Genomic DNA, 21,153 nt, shown 5'->3' with positions numbered 1-21,153 from the left:
AAAAGTAAATGGATTTTTATGTTTTTTAAGGAATTACAGGGAGGGGTGGGTTAGGCAAAGGTTGGAAACTGATTGGGTTTGGCAATTATTTTTACGTGGATTCAGCCAGGTCTTAATGGCTCTCATTCCCCTCCCCTTCCAGGTCATAACTCTTCCAAGTTAGAAGAACACAAAATATTAAGGTCTAATAATTGCCCCTCTAAAAGTCTTTAATTAGATCAGACAATAAATAGTTCACATATGGGGGCATTGGGTTAGAAAGTTATTGATGTCACGTGTGGGTCAATTCTTGGTTTGTTGTGAAGACTGTGTCTGACGAAATACTTGACTAACAAGAGGTACGGAATCCCATGCTCCACAAGTGCAGAGAATATTCCATTGAAGGAGTTCTTAGGGCTCCTCTGATCATACAGTTCTCTCCTCACACAAAGAAGAAATGGATGGCTCAGAGGGACAGAAGGATTTGCAAGGTCCTAGAAAGTAAGGGATCTATTCTTGGCTGTCACTTTGGGTTCAGACTGAGAATGTTGCATAAAAGAACTGGATCAGTGTCAGGGGATAAGCTCCACCCCAGGTCCAAGTATAATAGGCAGGGACAAGCCTATCTGGACCCCAGTCCTAGCTTAGCACCTATCCAACCCCAGACAGCACTGCAGTGAGGCTTCTGCCATTTCCACCATGCTGGCCTCCGGGCTGCTAGTGGGGGCCCTGTTATTTTGCCTCTCAACCTTGGTGGTGCTTTCTGTATGGAGACAGAGAAAGGTCCGCAGCAGCCTTCCTCCTGGACCCACTCCCCTCCCTTTCATTGGCAACTACCTGCAGTTGAACACGGAAAAGATATATGACTCTCTCATGAAGGTACTGAGACTGGGGGCTGGGGACAAGAGGGAGAATGTGGAGAAACTGAGGCACAGAAACACAGAGAGTGAGAGAGACCCAGAGAGAGCCACAAAGAGCAAAAAGAAATAGACGTACAGACAAAGATACTCAGAGGAGCAAAGAAACAGTGAAACCCAAAGATAAATCAATGAAGAAACAGTAACAGGAAGAGCCACAGGGAAAGTAACAGTTACAGAATCAGAGAGTACATTGGAAACACAAAGAAAGATACACAGAAGCAGAGAGAGAAACAGGCAGACAGGAAAAAAGGACAGTCAGAAGGGCAGTGAGATATAGACAAACTAGCAGAAAAGAAAAAGCAGAGTCAGAGATGAAAACACATAAGAGAAACAGAGAGAGAGAGAGAGAGAGAGACAGACACACACACACACACACACACACACACACAGAAAGAGAGACAGAGACAGAGACAGAGACAGATAGAGAGAGGCAAAGAGAGGCAGAGAGATAGAGACAGACACAGAGAGAAAGAAAGACAGAGACAGAGCAGAGACAGAAAGAGAGAGATTCAGAGATTGAGAGTGAGACAAACACAAGCAACAAAGATACAGAAAGACATAGGTATCTCTTTCATGTATACAAGCAATTGCAGGGTGGCTGAAGGAGACTCTGGGAGGGTCAGAGAGAAGGAGATATGGAGGAAGACAGAGAAATGGAGACAGAAAAAAAGTCTGCTTCTCACTACTGAATGAAAAGTTCTTTCCTCTCTCTAGTCCTCAGTTTCCTTCTTTGCAACATGGCCTCTAAAGTCTAAGTTTTATGACTTTATGGGAAAGAGACCCAAAGAAAAGCAGAGACTTTGGGGCACGGCTGGGTTGTAAGAAAGGGATTCAGAAAAATGGCAGAGAAAAGGCCAGGAGAGTTGGAGAATGAGTCTGGGAAACAGAGAGAGGGACCCAATGAAGCAAGTGGGAGATGGAGAGATGAGAAGCTAGGGAGATCTCTTGGCAGAAAATGGGCACTAGAAGTACAGCATCAAATGTGCTCTCTCTGCCCTGGACATGGGTTCATTAGTTTCTGATGACTGCAGAATTGTTTAGGGAAGCTCAGTGTAGCTGAGGGGCACAGACTGTCTTTGCCTTTCTTTCTATCTCCAGTGTTAGCACAGTGCCTGGAACACATTAGTTGTCTAATAAGTGCTTGTTGCCTTGACTTTTCACAAAAGAAAAAAGATGGACAGAAGGGAAAACAAAGCAATTTTGTTATTACCTTCTTTAACTCAGGATGCTGGGTTCCTAGATGTAAAGTTAGAAAGAACCTGACAAGCCACATCGCTCAATTTTACAGATGAGGAAACTGAGGCAGGGATGAAGTCACCCAAAACCTAGTAATTGTCTGAGGCAGGATTTGGCCTTTGGTCTCACCAACTCCTAGACTAGGATCTTGTACATAATGCTACCTCTCAAAAAATGGATATGTAGATACATACTCTATCTCTCTGTATCTTATACAGCACCCAAATATTTTAAAATAAACTGTTTATACCAAGGATTCACAGTCCTCTCCTGTCCTTGTTCTTTGTGTGCTGAAATCTTTGTGCTTTATGACTGAAGCCTATATAACATTTAGGAATATTTTTGAAAGCTTCTGAGAGATGATGGAGATGTTTTAGGGGAAAAAACGTTATCTTTTAGGAGCTCATGGGGCTCAGAAACAAAACACTGGTTATTCTATTTCTTCATACCTTCCCAGTTTGGGCAAAAATATGGACCCGTGTTTACAGTGCATCTGGGACATAGGACCATTGTGGTCCTGATTGGGTATGAGGCTGTGAAGGAGGCACTGGTCGATCAAGCAGAGGAGTTCTCTGGTCGGGGGGAGCAGGCCACCTTCGACTGGCTCTTTAAGGGATTCGGTGAGTAGCTGGGGAGGACATCCCCCCATACATACATACCCTTCTCCCCAGGCCAAAGTCACATTCTCTAGGCTGCCTGCCAATGTTCCTCCCTAAACTGCCATCTTTGACCCTGGCTATCTTTCAGATATCTGTTCTTCTCTGTCTTTCTCTTTCTCTCTCCCCATCTTTCTCCCTGTTTTCCATCTCTCTCTATTACTTTATTTCTTCATCTTTCATAGTCTTTCACTATTTTTCCATACCTTTGTCTTTTATTGTCCTTTTTTTCTTCCTTTTTTCCCCCATCTGTCTCCTGTCTCCTCTCCACACTTCTTTCTCCTTTTTCACTTTTCTCCCCCTTTTACCTCTGTTTCACTATTTCCCCTCGGCTCCCCGTTGCTCTCTCTCAACTCTCCATTTTTCTCTCTGTCTTTGTTTCTCTATCTCTCCATTTCTCTTTCTCTCCTTGTCTAGCCACTTCTCCAGATTGCTTCACTTGCCTGTTTTTCTGTTTCCCTCCCTATCTTCTCAGTTCTTCCACATCTCCTTAGTTATCTTTCTATCTCCCCATTGTTTCTCATTTCTCTTCCTTTCATTGTGTCTCTACATACCTCAGTATTCTCTATCTCTCTATCTTTTCCTCTTTATTTGCCCAATCCTTCTGTATCTCTCTTGTTGTCTCCTCTCAATTTCTTGTTGTTTCTCTATCTCCTCATCTTTCTGTCTTTCCATTTCTCTGTCTATGTCTCTATCTCTTCTCTGTCTCTCTTTTCCCACTCTTTTTAAAAAATTAATTTTATTTAAAAAAGATTAAGAAAAAAGAAAAATAGAAAAGGACTACAAAACAACATGAAACAAAACAAAAGAGAACATTATCTTGTACCTAACAGAACATCAGAGAGAATTCAAAACATAAACCACAAATTATCAGATTAAGAAAGTGCATATATATGTGTGTGTGTCTGTTTGTGTATTAGTAGGAGAAATTATATTCATAAGTGTCCATTTTTTATTTACTTCCTTGTAAATTGCTTATTTATTCTCTGCTGTTTATGATTTTTACTTTATTCTTTTTTCCCACCTCTCATCTCCCCCACTACCCCCAAATAGATTATAGTAAAGAAAGGACATATTTATGTGTACATAAATATAGATATATACATTATACCTACACACACACATATCCCTACACATATATCTTTCCTATCCCTGATGACTCTTTGCTTTAATTCTGCTCCTAATTTGTCTTGCTATCACTTAACCTCCCCTACCATGGATCCCTCCCTTGTCTGTTTCCCACACCCTTTGTTTCCCAGTCTGCCCATCCCTACCACCTTATTTCTTTATGGATTATGGAGAGTGTTACACCCTTCATGATATATATGTAGTGTTATCTATTTAACCCATTTCTGTTGGGAGTAGGTTTTCAGAACAATGAGCCCTTCTTCCCCCTGTAATGCCTCTGTGTCTCTTCTTCCTCTGCCCCTCATTTGTATAACATAATTATGGTTTTTACCTTCACTCTATCTCAATATTTCTTTTGAGCTGCCCTGTTGTTGATGTCAATCTTAAACATATGGTATTCATTTCCCATATAAAAAACATTAATGATTTGTCCGCGTTGAATGCTTTGAAATTGCTCTTTGATATTGGTTCATTAAATTTTCTATTAACTTTGGATGTGGATGATAGAAAGTCCTGAAAATCTGCAAGTTCGTTGAATGTCCATTTTTGCAGGAGTCCAGCCTCTGCAGGGGGTCCAGGGGGTTGAGCAAGAGGAATAGGGTCGGCGTCAAAGGAAGACGGGAGTCGTGGGGTAGTTTGAGTGAGGAACTAATGGAAGTGATGCTCCCACTTCTCTCAGGCTCCTTCAGGCTTTATTTTAAAACTCTATCATGATCATATGCTTTTCTTTAGATCAACAGTCTTCAGACATGTATCTAACTTATTGACCTTTATATGTTACTCCATTTGACATTTAATATTTGAGTAAGTTTTTCATGGTTAAGTGTTTATTATTGATTACATTATGCGAAGCCAATAATGAAAGGTAAATGTTTGGCAAGGTTAAATGTTAGTGAATTTTGTTAGTTTACTTATGTCTTCTTTGTCAATTCTATGGATTGTTTGATTCCTGACTTGAAACCATATACATAGGCATTTAGGGCAATTCCTAGTTATATTTTAACCATCTTTTGGTTCCTAGATATACTGATGTCTGAGTCTAAATTAGTAAACACCATAATTTCTTGGGCCTTTGGATTCTCTCCCACGATGGCAATGCTTTCTTTCCATGGTGTTCTCTCCTTTATCATTTGTCTCAGCAAGAGATTTGTTTTATTAGGACAGAATATGCATGTGGAATCATTTCTAGTTAACTTGCCCAAATTCCCTTTGTCACCAGATATTTTAGATAATATTTTAGAGCCAATCAAGCCAATTATAAATAATATAAGGAAACAGTAGTCCACTAATGAGAATCATAGAAGGAAATGTTGTTCCTGCATAAGTGCTGTGCACATTTGTTCTCAGTGCTGGACTTTGCAAATCAGCTTAGAGATTGCAGCTTCCAACACATTTTTTCTCATTCAATATTATATATAATTTTGCTGGATAAATATATATATTATTTTTTAAAAATAATTATAACTTTTTATTGACAGAACATACACTGTGTAATTTTTTACAGCATTATCCCTTGCACTCCATTCTGTTCTGATTTTTCCCATTCTTCCTTCCACCCCCTCCCCCAGATGGCAAGCAGTCCTATACATGTTAGATATGTCACAGTATATCCTAGATACAATATATGTGTGCAGAATCGAACAGTTCTCTTGTTGCACAGGGAGAATTGGATTCAGAAGGTATAAATAACCCGGGAAGAAAAATAAAAATGCAAACAGTTTATTTCCCAGTGTTCTTTCTTTGGATGTAGCTGGTTCTGTCCATCATTGTTCAGTTGGAATTGAGTTAGATCTTCTCTTTATCGAAGAAATCCACTTCCATCAGAATACATCCTCATACAGTATCATTGTTGCAATATATAATGATCTCCTGGTTCTGCTTATTTCACTTAACATCAGTTCATGTAAGTTTCTCCAAGCCTCTCTGTATTCATCCTGCTGGTCATTTCTTACAGAACATTAATATTCCATAACATTCATATGCCCTAATTTACCCAGCCATTCTCCAATTGATGGGCATCCATTCATTTTCCAGTTTCTAGCCACTACAAGCAGGGTTGCCACAAATATTTCGGCACTGTATGTGCCCTTCTTTAGTATCTCTTTGGGGTATAAGCCCAGTAGAAACACTGCTGGATCAAAGGGTATGCACAGTTTGATAACTTTTTGGACATAATTCCAGATTGTTCTCCAGAATGGTTGGATTCATTCACAATTCCACCAACAATGTGTCAATGTCCCAGTTTTCCCACGTTCCCTCCAACATTCATCATTATTTTTTCCTGTCATCTTAGCCAATCTGACAGGTGTGCAGTGGTATCTCAAAGTTGTCTTAATTTGCATTTCTCTGATCAATAGTGATTTGGAACACTCTTTCATGTGAGTGGTAATAGTTTCAATTTCATCATCTGAAAATTGTCTGTTCATATCCTTTGACCATTTATCAATTGGAGAATGGCTTGATTTCTTATAAATTAGGGTCAGTTCTCTATATATTTTGGAAATGAGGCCTTTTTCAGAACCTTTAACTGTGAAGATGTTTTCCCAGTCTGTTGCTTCCCTTCTAATCTTGTTTGCATTTGTTTTGTTTGTACAAAGGCTTTTTAATTTAATGTAATCAAAATTTTCTATTTGTGATCAGTAATGGTCTCTAGTTCATCTTTGGTCACAAATTTCTTTCTCCTCCACAAGTCTGAGAGATAAACTATCCTATGTTCCTCTAATTTATTTATAAGTTTGTTTTCTTATGCCTAAATCATGGACCCATTTTGATCTTATCTTGGTATATGGTGTTAAGTGTGGGTCCATGCCTAATTTCTGCCATACTAATTTCCAGTTATCCCAGCAGTTTTTGTCAAATAATGAATTCTTATCCCAAAAGTTAGGATCTTTGGGTTTGTCAAACACTAGATTGCTATAGTTGACTATTCTGTCTTGTGAACCTAACCTATTCCACTGATCAACTAATCTATTTCTTAGCCAAATCAAATGATGTTGGTGACTGCTGCTTTATAATATAGTTTTAGATCAGGTACAGCTAGACCACCTTCATTTGATTTATTTTTTCATTAATTCCCTTGAGATTATTGATCTTTTGTTCTTCCATATGAATTTTGTTGTTATTTTTTCTAGATCATTAAAATATTTTCTTGGAAGTCTAATTGGTATAGCACTAAATAAATAGATTAGTTTAGGGAGTATTGTCATCTTTATTATATTTGCTCGGCCTATCCAAGTTGCTGGATATACTTTTGGCCACAGGCCTAGTTCTTTTGATTTTTGGTAGATATGTTTCCAGGACCTGCAGTCTTTTATTGTGGCTTCCCCCCTTTTTCTATCTTACTTTCTCTCCATCTCTCCATTTCATTCTATCTCCTCACCTCCCCTCTCTTTCCATTTCTCTCTCCCCACATCTCTCTGCCTCCACACCTCTGACTTCCCTGTCTCGCTATCTCTCTTTGTTCTTCTCCATGTCTATACCTTTCTCCATCTTCTCTCTCTCTCCTTGTCTCTGGATATCCAGCTCTGATCTCATACCAGGACCTCTGATCCTGCAGAAACCCAAGTTTTCCCTCAGTTCCTTCTCTTCTTCTTGTCAATGACCAGGTGTGGCCTTCAGCAATGGAGAGAGGGCCCGGCAGCTCCGGCGATTCTCCATCACCACCCTCAAGGACTTTGGCATGGGCAAGAGGGGCATCGAGGAGCGTATCCAAGAAGAGGCTGCCTTCCTCATTGAGGTTTTGCGAGACACAAAAGGTTAGTGGGTCCCAAGAATATTCCAGAGCTTTGGACCAGGTCAGCATCAACTACACTGTTGTTGTTCAGTTGTTTCAATCATGTCTGACTCCTCAAGATCCCACATTGGAGATTTTCCTGGCAAAGATACTAGGTTTACCACTTCCTTCTCCGGCTCATTTTGTAGATGAGGAAACTGAGGCAATCTTAGTTAAGTGACTTGTTCAGGGGCTCACAGAGCCAGTGAGTGAGGCCAGATTGCAATTCATGGATTTGAGTTTCCTCATTCCAAGTCCAGTGCTCTATACATTGCACCACTTGGCTTCCATCAACAATATAGTTTTCCCCCAACATTGGCTGCTGTCATGTCTGACTCTCAAGAACCTGCCCTTGTGTCCTGTGACTTACATCTACCTGGTATCTAACACTTGTCTTGCTATTACTTAACCTCCCTCATCCATGGATTCCTTCCATTGTCTTCTTCCCACACCCTTTGCTTCCCAGTCCGCCCATCCCTACCCTCTTATTTCTTTATAGATTGTGGAGGGTGCTATACCCTTCATGATATATAAGTAGTATTACCTATTTAACCCATTTCTCTTGGGAGTAGGTTTTCAGAACAATGAGCCCCTTTATATTCTCTATATCCTGGCATGGTGGAAAGTCCAGAATATCCATATTCAAGCTACTCAATTTGTAATTTTTATAATTTTGAATAAGTGACTTCCTTGTTCTGGGCATTTCTACAAAATGAGAATATTAGACTATATGGTGGCCACCATATAGTGGCTCCTAGATCCCTGTCTAACTCTATGATTGTATAATTGTTGGTGTTTGGATTCAGAGATTGACCCTTTCTGTGATCCAGAAGACTCAAATTAGAGCTTTAACTTTGCCCTTCACTCACTCTGTGACCTTAAAAAAGTACCTTTCTCCCCCTGGTTTGGAGTTTATTCTTCCCTCTAAAAAGAGAGAGGTTGGATTTTTACAAATAATGATAATGGAAACCTTATATATATATATCACATTAAGGCTTCTAAAATACTTTATATTTTCTCCTTTGATTTTCACAAGAACCCTATGGAAACAGGTGCTTTTATTACCCCTGTTTTAAAGATGAGAAAAGTGAGGCAGAGGTGGAGTACCTTGTCCATGGTTACATAAGAAGTCAATGTCTGAGGTCAGATTTGGACTCAGGCCTTCATGACTTCAGTTGATAGCTAGGTGGTGCAATGGATACAGCACTGGATGTGATATCAGAAGGCTCAGCTTCAGGAGTTCAAATCTGGGCAAGCTACTTAACCCTATTTGCCTCCATTTCATTATCTGGAAAATGAATGGGAGAAGGAAATGGCAAATGGGTATCTCTGCCAAGAAAATTCCAAAAGGCATCACAAAGTCAGACCTGAGAGAAATAATTGAACAGAGACTTCAGATCTGTGCTCTATCACAATAGGCAGCTGTGCTCAAAGGTTTCCTATCTCTTAAAAAGGTTTTGGGCTAGATGGCCTCAAAGGTCCCTTCCAGGAGACATACTAGGTAAAGGGAGGAAGCCTGATGTCAAGAGCTGGGCATGGATCCCAGCTCTACCACTTGTTACCTGAGCAAGTCAGTTCCCCTCTCCAGGGGACACTTTCATTTAATTCCAAGTCTCCGGGCAACCATTAAGTCCAAGTAGAGGTTGATGAGAGAGGATAGAGAGAAAGAGAGACAGAGAAAGAGACACAGAGACAGAGACACAGAGTCAGAGAGACAGAGAGACCAAAAAGAGGGACAGACAAATAAAAACAGACACAGAGACACACAGAGACAAGAGAAACAGAGAGAAAGGGACAGAGACACAGAGACAGAGAAGGGGAAGGAGGGAGAAAGAGAAAGAAAAGGAGGAAAAGGAAGAAGAGAGGTGGTAATTGTGTTTGTAGCATCTAATCCATGGCATCTGAGGATGGGGATGATGATGTCCTTTGGAGGAAGATGTGAGTGTCAAAAACTGAGTCTCTGTCTCTATTTCCTTCTTTCCCTCTCTCTCCCTTCTTCTCTCTCTCCATCCCTCCCTACCCGTCCCGTGATTTGTATCTCTGTCTCTATCTCTCTGTGTGCCTTTCTGTGTCTATCTCCATTTCTGTGTCTCTGTGTTTCTGACTCTCTCTGTCTCTCTGCCTCTGTCTCTCTCTGTTTCTCTGTCTCTCTGTCTTTCTCTCTGTGTCTCTTTCTCCTCCCAATCTTTACTTAACCCTTTTATATCCCTATCTCCATTCTGTGTGGGTCCCCTCTCCATAAACACATACACCACTTCTCTTTTTCACTTTATCTCTGTCTCTCTCAAAAACCACCTCCATGTGTCTCTCTTGACTCTACCTCTCTTTGGGCCTCTGTTTTTTCCCTCTGTTTCCTCTTTACCCCCTTGATGTCTCTGCCTTTGTTTTCTTTCATCTTTCTACCTCTGTGCTTCCTTATGTTGTCTCTGTCAACCTGGCTGGGCTACAGGGGAAGCCATCGACCCCACCTTCTTCCTGAGCCGCACAGTCTCCAATGTCATCAGCTCCATTGTTTTTGGTGATCGCTTTGAATATGAGGACAAACAGTTCCTGGCCCTGTTGCGTATGATGTTGGGGAGCTTCCAGTTTGCAGCCACATACATGGGACAGGTGACCCCCAAGAACCTCTCTCCCCCCATCTGTATCTCTTCTCTCATCCCCTATTCCTCAGTTATCATTTCTGTCTTCTACCTCCTAAACCCTATTCCTCATTCAGATGCCCTGTTCCCAGACTGATGCTGTGCCCTATCTTGACCACCCATTCTCCATTATGTCCCTTGTTCCCTATTCTATACTTTTATTTTTCATGATTATCACTCCCCAGTCTCCTAAATCACCTTCCTCAAGGCCCTGTACTCCATGTCTTATTTTGTACAATCCTCCAGCTATATGAAATGTTCTCTGGAGTGATGAAGCATCTGCCAGGACCCCAGCAGCAAGCATTCAAGGACTTGAAAGGACTGGAGGACTTCATCACCGAGAAGGTCCGGCAGAACCAGGCCACACTGGACCCTAACTCCCCCCGGAACTTCATTGACTCCTTCCTGATCAAGATGCAGGAGGTACTGGCCCAGTGGGCGATGACAAGGGAGCAGATGGGCTGACAGTTCAGGCTGAGAGTGTTATGGATCTCTGAAGGAATCCCCAGAAATTGGAAAGTAGACTTCACTAGAAGAAATTAGATGGCCACTCTGAGATTTCCAGAGGCGAGGCTCAAAGGTTACTGTGCAGGTGGCAGGAGGCAGGCTCACGGACAACCCAGGGTCAGGCGGCCACCAGAGTGGGGATTCAGATAGACTTTGGCACTTGTGCTCATTGCCAGTGTGGAGGCCATGTGGCAAGGAGAGATCAAGAGAGAATGGCAAAAGGAGAAAGTGAGACAGAAATAAGGGACACAGAAAGGTGGAAGCAGATGCAGAAACAGGCTCGGCAAGACAAGGACAACATAAAGTTCTCCATTCTCCATTCTACCTGCCCCTTTAGATAATCACATGCTGGTTCAGGGGCTGGGGGTGATCAGGAACCTTATATTCTTGTGCTGGAAGCTTTGTCTAACTTTGTGCATATGATCTTGGGAAATCTTTTTTTCCTCTCTGAGAATGGACCACCACTTGCCAGGAAGCTCAAGGTGGGGCTTCTTTGGCTGCTGAGCTCTCTCCAGCTCTGCCTTCTTGGTATTCTACAGTGGCTGCAGCTGCAGATCCAGGAGTTAGGCTTAACTGGGTTCCAATCTCATCTCACACACTCCCTGACCACTATTATGAGCAGGCTCCAACAAAAACTTCATTAGTGTGTTGGATTTGACAATTCCCAAAGTGTTCCTCAGCACTAAATTTAGTTTCATCCGGAATTCTGAGGAGAATAGAATTGGTTTTGGGTCCCTTTGAATCAAGATACTCCAGTTTAATCAAGTATCATTGATGGATTTCTCCCCTTCACCCCTACACATTGTTGGGACTCAAGTAATTTGAACTGACATGGGGACAAGAGGAGACCTTGAAGGGATCGTTTAAGACTGAAGAGCTTGGAGGTGAAGCTAGGTGGGGCAGGGCCAGCTGAGCCTGTCTACCTTCTCTTCCCAGGAAAAGAAAAATCCCAACACCGAATTCTTCATGAGGAACCTGACCATGACCACCCTAAACCTGTTTTTCGCTGGCACGGAGACTATTAGCACAACCCTTCGCTATGGCTTCCTTCTGCTAATGAAGCATCCAGAGGTGGAAGGTGACTCCCCTTTCCCTAGTCCCCTGGGAGCTGCCCATAACATATTACACACACACACACACACACACACACACACACACACACACACACTCACACACACTATCTATTCCCTTCATTCTTCAAACTAGCCTCCTCTCACTGAAGGGCATATCCATCCTCTCCACCCAATCTGCTCCCTGACACTTCCCCAGACTCTCTCTGATGCCCCTGCATCCTGTTTTCTCATCCCCACCAATCACAGCCAAAATCTATGAGGAAATTGATCGGGTGATTGGGAGGAACCGCTCGCCCAAGTTGGAGGACAAAGCCAAGATGCCCTACACAGAGGCTGTCATCCATGAGATCCAAAGGTTTGGAGATATGATCCCCATGGGTCTGGCCCGGAGAGTCATAAAGGACACCAAATTCCGGGGCTACCTTCTTCCCAAGGTAGGAATCTCTCACTCTCACCTCCCCCAGCTCCATATTGCCATCCTTTTACTCCTCTATTTTTGGATAGAGGTCCAAATACATCTCTATCTTCCTGATACTCGAGAGTTCCCCCATTCTCCTTCATTAGGTGTCTCCACATGTTGTCTTATGTCCCCTGGAACATCCTCAATCTGTGTTCTTCCTATTATCAATTCTTCCTATACTTCTCTCTCTTTTTAAAAATTTTGTTTTATTTTATAAGAACTTTTTATTGATAGAACCCATGCCAGGGTAATTTTTTTACATTATCCTTTGCACTTGCTTCTGTTCTGATTTTCCCCTCCCTCCCTCTACCCCCTCCCCTAGATGGCAAGCAGTTCTATATATGTTAAATATGTTGCAGTATATCCTAGATACAATATATATATATATTTTTAATATTTTATTTTATTTTATTTAATAATAACTTTATATTGACAGAATCCATGCCAGGGTAATTTTTTTTACAACATTATCCCTTGCACTCACTTCTGTTCTGATTTTCCCCTCCCTCCCTCCACCCCCTCCCCTAGATGGCAAGCAGTCCTATATATGTTAGATATGTTGCAGTATATCCTAGATACAATATATGTTTGCAGAACCGAACAGTTCTCTTGTTGCACAGGGAGAATTGGATTCAGAAAGTAAAAATAACCCGGGAAGAAAAACAAAAATGCAAATAGTTCACATTCATTTCCCAGTGTTGTTTCTTTGGGTGTAGCTGCTTCTGTCCATCATTGATCAATTGAAACTGAGTTAGGTCTCTTTGTCAAAGAAATCCACTTCCATCAGAATACATCCTCATACAATATCGTCATTGAGGTATATAATGATCTCCTGGTTCTGCTCATTTCCCTCAGCATCAGTTCCTATAAGTCACTCCAAGCCTTTCTGCATTCATCCTGCTGGTCATTTCTTACAGAACAATAATATTCCATAACATTTATATACCACAATTTACCCAGCCATTCTCCAATGGATGGGCATCCATTCAATTTCCAGTTTCTGGTCACTACAAACAGGGCTGCCACAAACATTTTGGCACATACAGGTCCCTTTCCCTTCTTTAGTATTTCTTTGGGATATAAGCCTAGAAGTAACACTGCTGGATCAAAGGGTATGCACAGTTTGATAACTTTTTGGGCATAATTCCAGATTGTTCTCCAGAATGGTTGGATTCATTCACAACTCCACCAACAATGCATCAGTGTCCCAGTTTTCCCGCCTCCCTCCAACATTCATCATTATTATTTCTTGTCATCTTAGCCAATCTGACAGGTGTGTAGTGGTATCTCAGAGTTGTCTTAATTTGCATTTCTCTGATCAATAATGATTTGGAACACTCTTTCATATGAGTGGTAATAGTTTCAATTTCATCATCTGAAAATTGTCTGTTCATATCTTTTGACCGTTTATCAATTGGAGAATGACTTGATTTCTTATAAATTAGAGTCAATTCTCTCTATATTTTGGAAATGAGGCCTTCATCAGAACCTTTAACTGTGAAGATGTTTTCCCAGTCTGTTGCTTCCCTTCTAATCTTGTTTGCATTAGTTTTGTTTGTACAAAGGCTTTTTAAATTTGATATAATCAAAATTTTCTATTTTGTGATCAGTAATGGTCTCTAGTTCATCTTTTGTCACAAATTTCTTTCTCCTCCACAAGTCTGAGAGATAAACTATCCTATGTTCCTCTAATTTATTTATAAGTTTGTTTTCTTATGCCTAAATCATGGACTCATTTTGATCTTATCTTGGTATATGGTGTTAAGTGTGGGTCCATACCTAATTTCTGCCATACTAATTTCCAGTTATCCCAGCAATTTTTATCAAATAATGAATTCTTATCCCAAAAGTTAGGATCTTTGGGTTTGTCAAACACTAGATTGCTATAGTTGACTATTCTGTCTTGTGAACCTAACCATTCCACTGATCAACTAATCTATTTCTTAGCCAAAACCAAATGGTTTTGGTGACTGCTGCTTTATAATATAATTTTAGATCAGGTACAACTAGGCCACCTTCATTTGATTTTTTTTTCATTAATTCCCTTGAGATTCTTGACTTTTTGTTGTTCCATATGAATTTTGTTGTTATTTTTTCTAGATCATTAAAATATTTTCTTGGAAGTCTGATTGGTATAGCACTAAATATATAGATTAGTTTAGGGAGTATTGTCATCTTTATTATATTCGCTCCACCTATCCAAGAGCACTTAATATTTTTCCAATTATTTAAGTCTGATTTTATTTGTCTTCCTATACTTCTGAGAATAATGTTGATATTTCTACTCAATTTGATCAGTGTTTGCTCAGTTGGTTGTTTAGGAGTATCACTGATTATCTGTAAGATAAATAGGATAGAATTAAATGTAATTTTTTGAGCAAGAATTATATAGGTTGCAATGAATTAACCCATTATGTATCTATAATTACATTGCTTTTAGTTGATAGATTTATGCTATATCAATTTATACTTTGTTATTTAGGCATGAATTTACCTGTGTTAGGAATAGATTGAGACTTGCTTCATCATATCTCCTCCCCGCACACACACACACACACACACTCCAAATGCTCTAAGAACTTTTCTTCCTCTATCTTTCTCTTTCTCTCTGTCTTCCTCCTTCTGCCCTCCTTCATCTCTCATTTCTTTGTTCTCCTCTCTCACCTCTAATTCTAGGGTACAGAAGTTTTTCCCATGCTGGGCTCGGTATTAAAAGATCGCAATTTCTTTTCCTGCCCCGAAGCCTTCAACCCTCAACACTTTCTGGATGAAAAGGGCCAGTTCAAGAAGAGTGATGCCTTTATCCCCTTCTCCATTGGTGAGCAGGAAATCCTTTTCTCATCCTCCCTAGGATCCCCTCCTTATTCCTAGTTCCAACCAGTGTGACTTGGCTTGGTGAACTCTTCCTTTCCTTCAGTCTACTTTCAATCATCCTATTGAATTGAGACACTTGACCAAGCTTCGTAAGATTGAGTAGATGGGTGGGTGGGATAGTTCCAGAGAGACTGTGGTTGTGGGACTAAAGGTTCCAGAACATGTAACCCCTCAAACTTCACCAGTAACCCTCCTTCTTTGAGGAAGAAGCCCATAAACTAAAAAGAGTCCTGACTTTGGAGTGAGAGACCTTGGCAAGTCCCATCTCTAAATACCTGGGTAACCTGGCACAAATCACTTCATCCCCCCCAACCCCCAGCTTCATCATCTCTGAAATTCAATCTTGGGACTCAAGGTTCTCTGAGGTCTCTTCCAGCTCAGCAACTATCATTTTAGGATGATATGAGACTCTAATTTTGGTGATGTCTTTTCCTCTCTCTGGACCTTAGTTCCCTCTTTTGTAAAGTGAGAAGGTAAGACTCATGATATTTTAGGTCTTTCTCTATCCTAACATTCAGTCCCATCAGAACTTATAAGATGGGGGCTATAGACAAGGATGAACAGTCTCTGTCCTCACGAGCTTACCTTCTATTGGAGAGGACAAAGTTTTTATAGATAAATATTTCCAAGATAACATGCAAATGGAAAATACCGGCCACTATGAGAATCAGGAAAGGCTTGTTGTAGGAGATGGCACTAGAGCTTACTTTGAAAAAACATTACGGAGCCTAAAAGCAGGGATGAGGAGGAAGGGCATTCCAGGCAAAGAGCTTCTTAGAAGAAAGTTGAATGATCAATTTAGGCAACAACAAGTAGGCTAGTTTGTGTAGAATGTAGAAATCCAGATGGGGAATTCTGTGAGATTGGGAGGGACGGAATCATGGAAATAGGAAGGAGGAGACCATCTATTTGGCAGGCAATGGAGAAAAGACAGAGAAAAGAGAAGATAATATAGATAGCTTTTGAGGATGGCTTTCATTTTCTCTTCAAAGGAGGTAAAGGACTCTTTTGAGAAGGAAATGTAGGAAGGTTGAGCATAAGAAGCAATTCCATGTTGCAGTATCCCTTCTACCTCGGATGTCCTATGTTCTAGACACCCATACTCAGGGAGTCTCAATGGGGTAGTGACCTAGAACATCAAAATTTAGTAGATATTAAAAGTACTTGTAGTTCTTTATCTGCTTTAAAAGACAAATAACAACAAAAAAAGAGCAATTAATTAGCAAGAAGATAAAGCAGGAAGTTTCCAGAATCTGTATTTGCTACATATGAGTGCCCCATAAAGGAAGTTTTTTGGCACAAGACCTAAATGTGTTCTGCATTTCTTCTCTTTTTCCAAGTTCTCTCCCAGTGCTGATATTCTCTATTCCAAGAACCCTCTTAGTTATGATTTTTCTGTGTTTTAAGGTCCCTTCCTGGTCTGGCACTTTTTTTTCCCTAAAAGATTATAGGCTAAAAGCTGGAAGTGATCTTAGGGGGCCATAGAGTCCAAACCTCTCGTTTTTTCAGGCAGAGAGAGGGAAAGTTACTTATCCAAAATCACACAATCAGTATCTAATTTACTACCAGCCAAATCCCCACTGAGACTTTTAGTTTTCTCCCAGCTCTGACATTCTCTCTTCTAAGGAAGGGTTTCATCCTAGCTTCCTCCTTGTTTCTCTTAGTTTGTCTTGAGAGGTTCCAGGATTGACATTGTTTGCTAGTTGGACCCAACTGTGACAGCCCTTGTCCTGAGGGTCTTTCCTACCTCTGATTCTCATTCCTCAGGCAAACGCTATTGTTTTGGAGAAGGCTTGGCCAAAATGGAGCTCTTCCTCTTCCTTACCACCATCCTGCAGAACTTTCACTTCCAGTCTCCAGTTCCAAACGAAGCCATCGACATCTCTCCCAAGGTGGTGGGCTTTGTCACCATCCCCCGCACCTACACCATCTCCTTCCTACCTCGGGATTGAGGCTGAGCCCAAGCAGCCACAGCAGAAGCAGAAGGAGCCTGAGGGACTCCTGGATGGGGGGACCAGGGGGTATATTAATAAAATCTGAGCCTCCCAGGAAGCTCTCTTTGCTACTCTGTTGGTTTCTGGAAGCTGGGACACAACTCAGAGATCATTGAATATGATCTTGTTACAGAACTAAAAAATACTACTCAAATTCAGAGACTTAAGTGAAAAGCTGAGACTAGACATCTCTTAGCTTACAAAAGAGATTTTTTTTTTTTTTGCTTTGCATCAGACCACCTACTTGTGCCAGTTCTACCTTAGTCTCTATCTCTCTGGCTCTTTCTGTCTGCCTCTGTCACTCTTTCGTGTCTGTCTCCTTGGCTCTTTTCTCTGAGTCTCACTGTCCGTAATTTTTTGCTTTTTCTGTCACTCTCTATGACTATGTCTCTCTATCTCTTCTCCTGTATCTGTGTATCTCTCCCCAGCTCTCCTATTACAAAACAGATTCCTTTGGGAAGAAGTTAGTAAATAAGTGTTTATTAATAGTCATCTAATCAGTCAAAAAATGGCCAATCCCTTGTATATACAGATAGGAAAACTGAGGGGATTTAAGGTCCAGGGGGCAGCAAGGTGGCAGAGTGGACAGAGTACCACACTTGAAATCTCATTTTCCCCTGTTCAAATTTGAATTTGCTACCTATGTGATTCTGAATAAGTCATTTCACCCTGTTTTACCTCAGTTGCCTCATCTAAAATGAGCTGAAGAAGGAAACGGCAAACTACTTCAGTATCTTTGCCAAGAAAATCCCAAATAGGTTCGTCAAGAGTCAAACACAACTGAAACAAATGAACAACAAAGGGAGCAGTCAGACTGGATATAGCAGTAAGAGAAATGAGAAGATGATTATAGGTAGGGGAACATATGAGGAAAGAAAGATGTGGACTAAATGAAAGAGCAATCAGGTAGTCTCAGATCTGGATTAGACCAATGTGGTGCAATACATTAAGTGCAGGACTTGACATCTGGAAGACTGGAGTTGGAAAGCTCCCTTCACCACTTGCTCATTTTCTGACTGGGTAAGTCAGACTTACTGAGTCTTACTCAGAAGACCACTTCTCTCTGGTCTTCAGGCTCCTCATCTGAAAAAGGAGAAGGTTGTATTCAATGACCTCAGAGGTCCTTTCTAGCTCTAAATCTACAATCTCATGATCCAATGAATATTAAAAATGCAAGTCAACTAGGAGGGAACTACCCATTGAAGTGCATGGGGTTCTATTCTTTTCACTGTACTGTTCAACATGTTTATCAATGACTTGGATGAAGGTGAATATCTCCTCAGATTTGCAAAGGACACAAATCCTGGATGGAGAGTTGACCAATTGGATAACAGAGTTGGGATCCAAAAAACACTGACTCATTGAAACGATAGCATGAATCTATGACAAAATTTAATAGGGATAAATATTCAATCCTGCAATTTTATTTTTTAAATAGTTCCTTAAGAGCAGAATAGGGTTAACATAACTGTTCTGAAAAATATCAAGTTTTAAATGAGTCAGCAGGGTGTTGTGGGAGCCCCAAAAGAACTAAGTAGGGCTTAGGCAACATTAGCAAAAACACTGTTTCCAGAACTAAGGAAGAGATAGTTTGTACTGTGCTCTATAGTCAGACTACTCTTGGAGCATTGTGTTTATTTCTTGGCAGTAAAGTGTGACAGCATAATCTTTGGCTCCAAATTACATGGTCTGGACTTATATGTCCTAAGTATGGGAATATTCCAAAAAAGTTTTCTGTAACTCATTTTGCTTACAACTAGACTTTCTTTTAGAAACATCAGAATATAACTTCTTCTTTTTTTATTTTTTTTATTTTATAACTTTTTATTGACAGAATCCATGTCAAGGTAATTTTTTAACAACATTATCCCTTGCACTCACTTCTGTTCCGATTTTCCCCTCCCTCCCTCTACCCCCTCCCCTAGATGGCAAGCAGTCCTATATATGTTAAATATGTTGCAGTATAAACTAGATACAATATATGTTTGTAGAATCAAACAGTTCTCTTTTTGCACAGAGAGAATTGGATTCAGAAGGTATAAATAACCTGGGAAGAAAAACAAAAATGCAAATAGTTCACATTCATTTCCCAGTGTTCTTTCTTTGGGTGTAGCTGCTTCTGTCCATCATTTATCAATTGAAATTGAGTTAGGTCTCTTTGTCAAAGAAATCCACTTCCATCAGAATACACCATCAATGACTTGGATGAAGGTGAATATCTCCTCAGATTTGCAAAGGACACAAATCCTGGATGGAGAGCTGACCAATTGGATAACAGAGTTGGGATCCAAAAAACACTGACTCATTGAAACGACAGCATGAATCTATGACAAAATTTAATAGGGATAAATATTCAATCCTGCAATTTTATTTTTTAAATAGTTCCTTAAGAGCAGCATAGGGTTAACATAACTGTTCTGAAAAATATCAAGTTTTAAATGAGTCAGCTCATTTACAATATCGCTGTTGAAGTGTATAATGATCTCCTGGTTCTGCTCATTTCACTCAGCATCAGTTCATGTAAGTCTCTCCAAGCCTCTCTGTATTCATCCTGCTGGTCATTTCTTACAGAACAATAATATTCCATAACATTCATATACCACAATTTACCCAGCCATTCTCCAATGGATGGGCATCCATTCAATGTCCAGTTTCTAGCCACTACAAACACGGCTGCCACAAACATTTTGGCGCATACAGGTCCCTTTCCCTTCTTTAGTATCTCCTTGGGATATAAGTCCAGAAGTAACACTGCTGGATCAAAGGGTATGCACAGTGTGATAACTTTTTGGGCATAATCCCAGATTGCTCTCCAGAATGGTTGGATTCGTTCACAACTCCACCAACAATGCATCAGTGTCCCAGTTTTCCCTCCTCCCCTCCAACATTCATCATTATTTTTTCCTGTCATCTTAGCCAATCTGACAGGTGTGTAGTGGTACCTCAGAGTTGTCTTAATTTGCATTTCTCTGATCAATAGTGATTTGGAACACTCTTTCATATGAGTGGTAATAGTTTCAATCAAAATATAACTTTTAAAGAGCTCATGATTATGAGGAAAGGCATTTCCAATGATTTCACAAGCATTCAAGGTAAAAATACATAGCTGGTAAGGAACAACATTTATTTCACTCCATACCATGTACAAAAAAGAGAAAAGAAGCAAATTATCAAGACAATTTTTCACCAAGTTCAATGAGTCCTACTCCTTACACTGAACTTTATTGAGTCCCCCTGGCACTACCTTGTGATTTGAACTTCCCCTGAAAGAAAAATTAAATTGATATCACTAAAGCAGAACTCCTCCCAGCAGTCTATTAAGTCTTACTTGCACTGCAAGGATATTTATAGGCCTGACTGATTACAGAAAAAAAAAATAATAAACTTGAGCTTGTCAGAGAGGTAAATCTGTTCCCATTCAGTTTTTGCTGACTGAGTTACAATAATAGCTGAGGTCAAAATCATTTGTTAATTTGTTCTCCTCATATTGGGCTGTGACTCTTCCATCAATGGATCATTGGTCTCCTTCCTGGGAAACAATTCCTGGTATGAGAGTAAAATCTTTATTATGTTAGAAGTCACTAGGCCTAAGATGAGTTTCTGCCTTAACATTCATTCACCATATGACTTTGACCTTGGGTCTGATTCTTTGCTCATTCTGAGACCTCTAGTTTGCTAATAAGCAACGGTTTAATTCTAGAAAGCAATTCATAATTATGTTTTTTAAAAAGTGAGTAAAACATCCATACTCTCTCATCCAGAGACCCCTTTGCTAGGTATATGTCTCATAGATGTTATGGTGTTGTTAGGCCAAAATTAGCATAATTAATAGAGAATTGATTCATACGTTGTTGCATTTCAGCTTCAGAAGTTCTATTGAGTGTACAATCATCCACAAACAAACAAACAAAAAAA

General features: G+C 40.3%; 1 protein-coding gene and 1 long non-coding RNA gene across 2 annotated transcripts in view; one reads left to right on the top strand and one right to left on the bottom strand.

Moving 5' to 3' along the window:
* The window catches only part of LOC127556218 (uncharacterized), a 30,737-nt gene extending 12,068 nt beyond the window's left edge, over positions 1-18,669 (bottom strand). Inside the window, exon 1 of the long non-coding RNA XR_007952379.1 lies at positions 17,879-18,669. This is a non-coding gene — a long non-coding RNA (uncharacterized LOC127556218). The remainder of the gene's footprint in view (positions 1-17,878) is intronic.
* On the top strand, positions 621-17,296 carry LOC127556217 (cytochrome P450 2A13-like). The gene is made up of 9 exons (XM_051989236.1): positions 621-858; positions 2,593-2,755; positions 7,525-7,674; positions 10,141-10,301; positions 10,577-10,753; positions 11,774-11,915; positions 12,157-12,344; positions 15,047-15,188; positions 17,012-17,296. Exons 1-9 carry the CDS (start codon positions 679-681, stop codon positions 17,194-17,196), a joined length of 1,488 nt encoding a protein of 495 aa, XP_051845196.1. The 5' UTR covers positions 621-678; the 3' UTR covers positions 17,197-17,296.
* Positions 18,670-21,153: the final 2,484 nt, after the last annotated feature.

Source organism: Antechinus flavipes, chromosome 3 (assembly GCF_016432865.1).
Source record: "Antechinus flavipes isolate AdamAnt ecotype Samford, QLD, Australia chromosome 3, AdamAnt_v2, whole genome shotgun sequence".
Taxonomy (NCBI): domain Eukaryota; kingdom Metazoa; phylum Chordata; class Mammalia; order Dasyuromorphia; family Dasyuridae; genus Antechinus; species Antechinus flavipes.
The sequence above is the reverse complement of the archived record's forward strand: the minus strand, read 5'-3'. Positions and strand labels throughout refer to the sequence as shown.

Bases quoted from the DNA above. Each gene is read 5' to 3' on its own strand.
- LOC127556217 (XM_051989236.1), top strand. From the start codon at position 679: ATGCTGGCCTCCGGGCTGCTAGTGGGGGCCCTGTTATTTTGCCTCTCA. The intron at 2,756-7,524 runs GTGAGTAGCTGG...GTCAATGACCAG, and splicing joins CTGGCTCTTTAAGGGATTCG to GTGTGGCCTTCAGCAATGGA. The intron at 10,754-11,773 runs GTACTGGCCCAG...TTCTCTTCCCAG, and splicing joins TCCTGATCAAGATGCAGGAG to GAAAAGAAAAATCCCAACAC.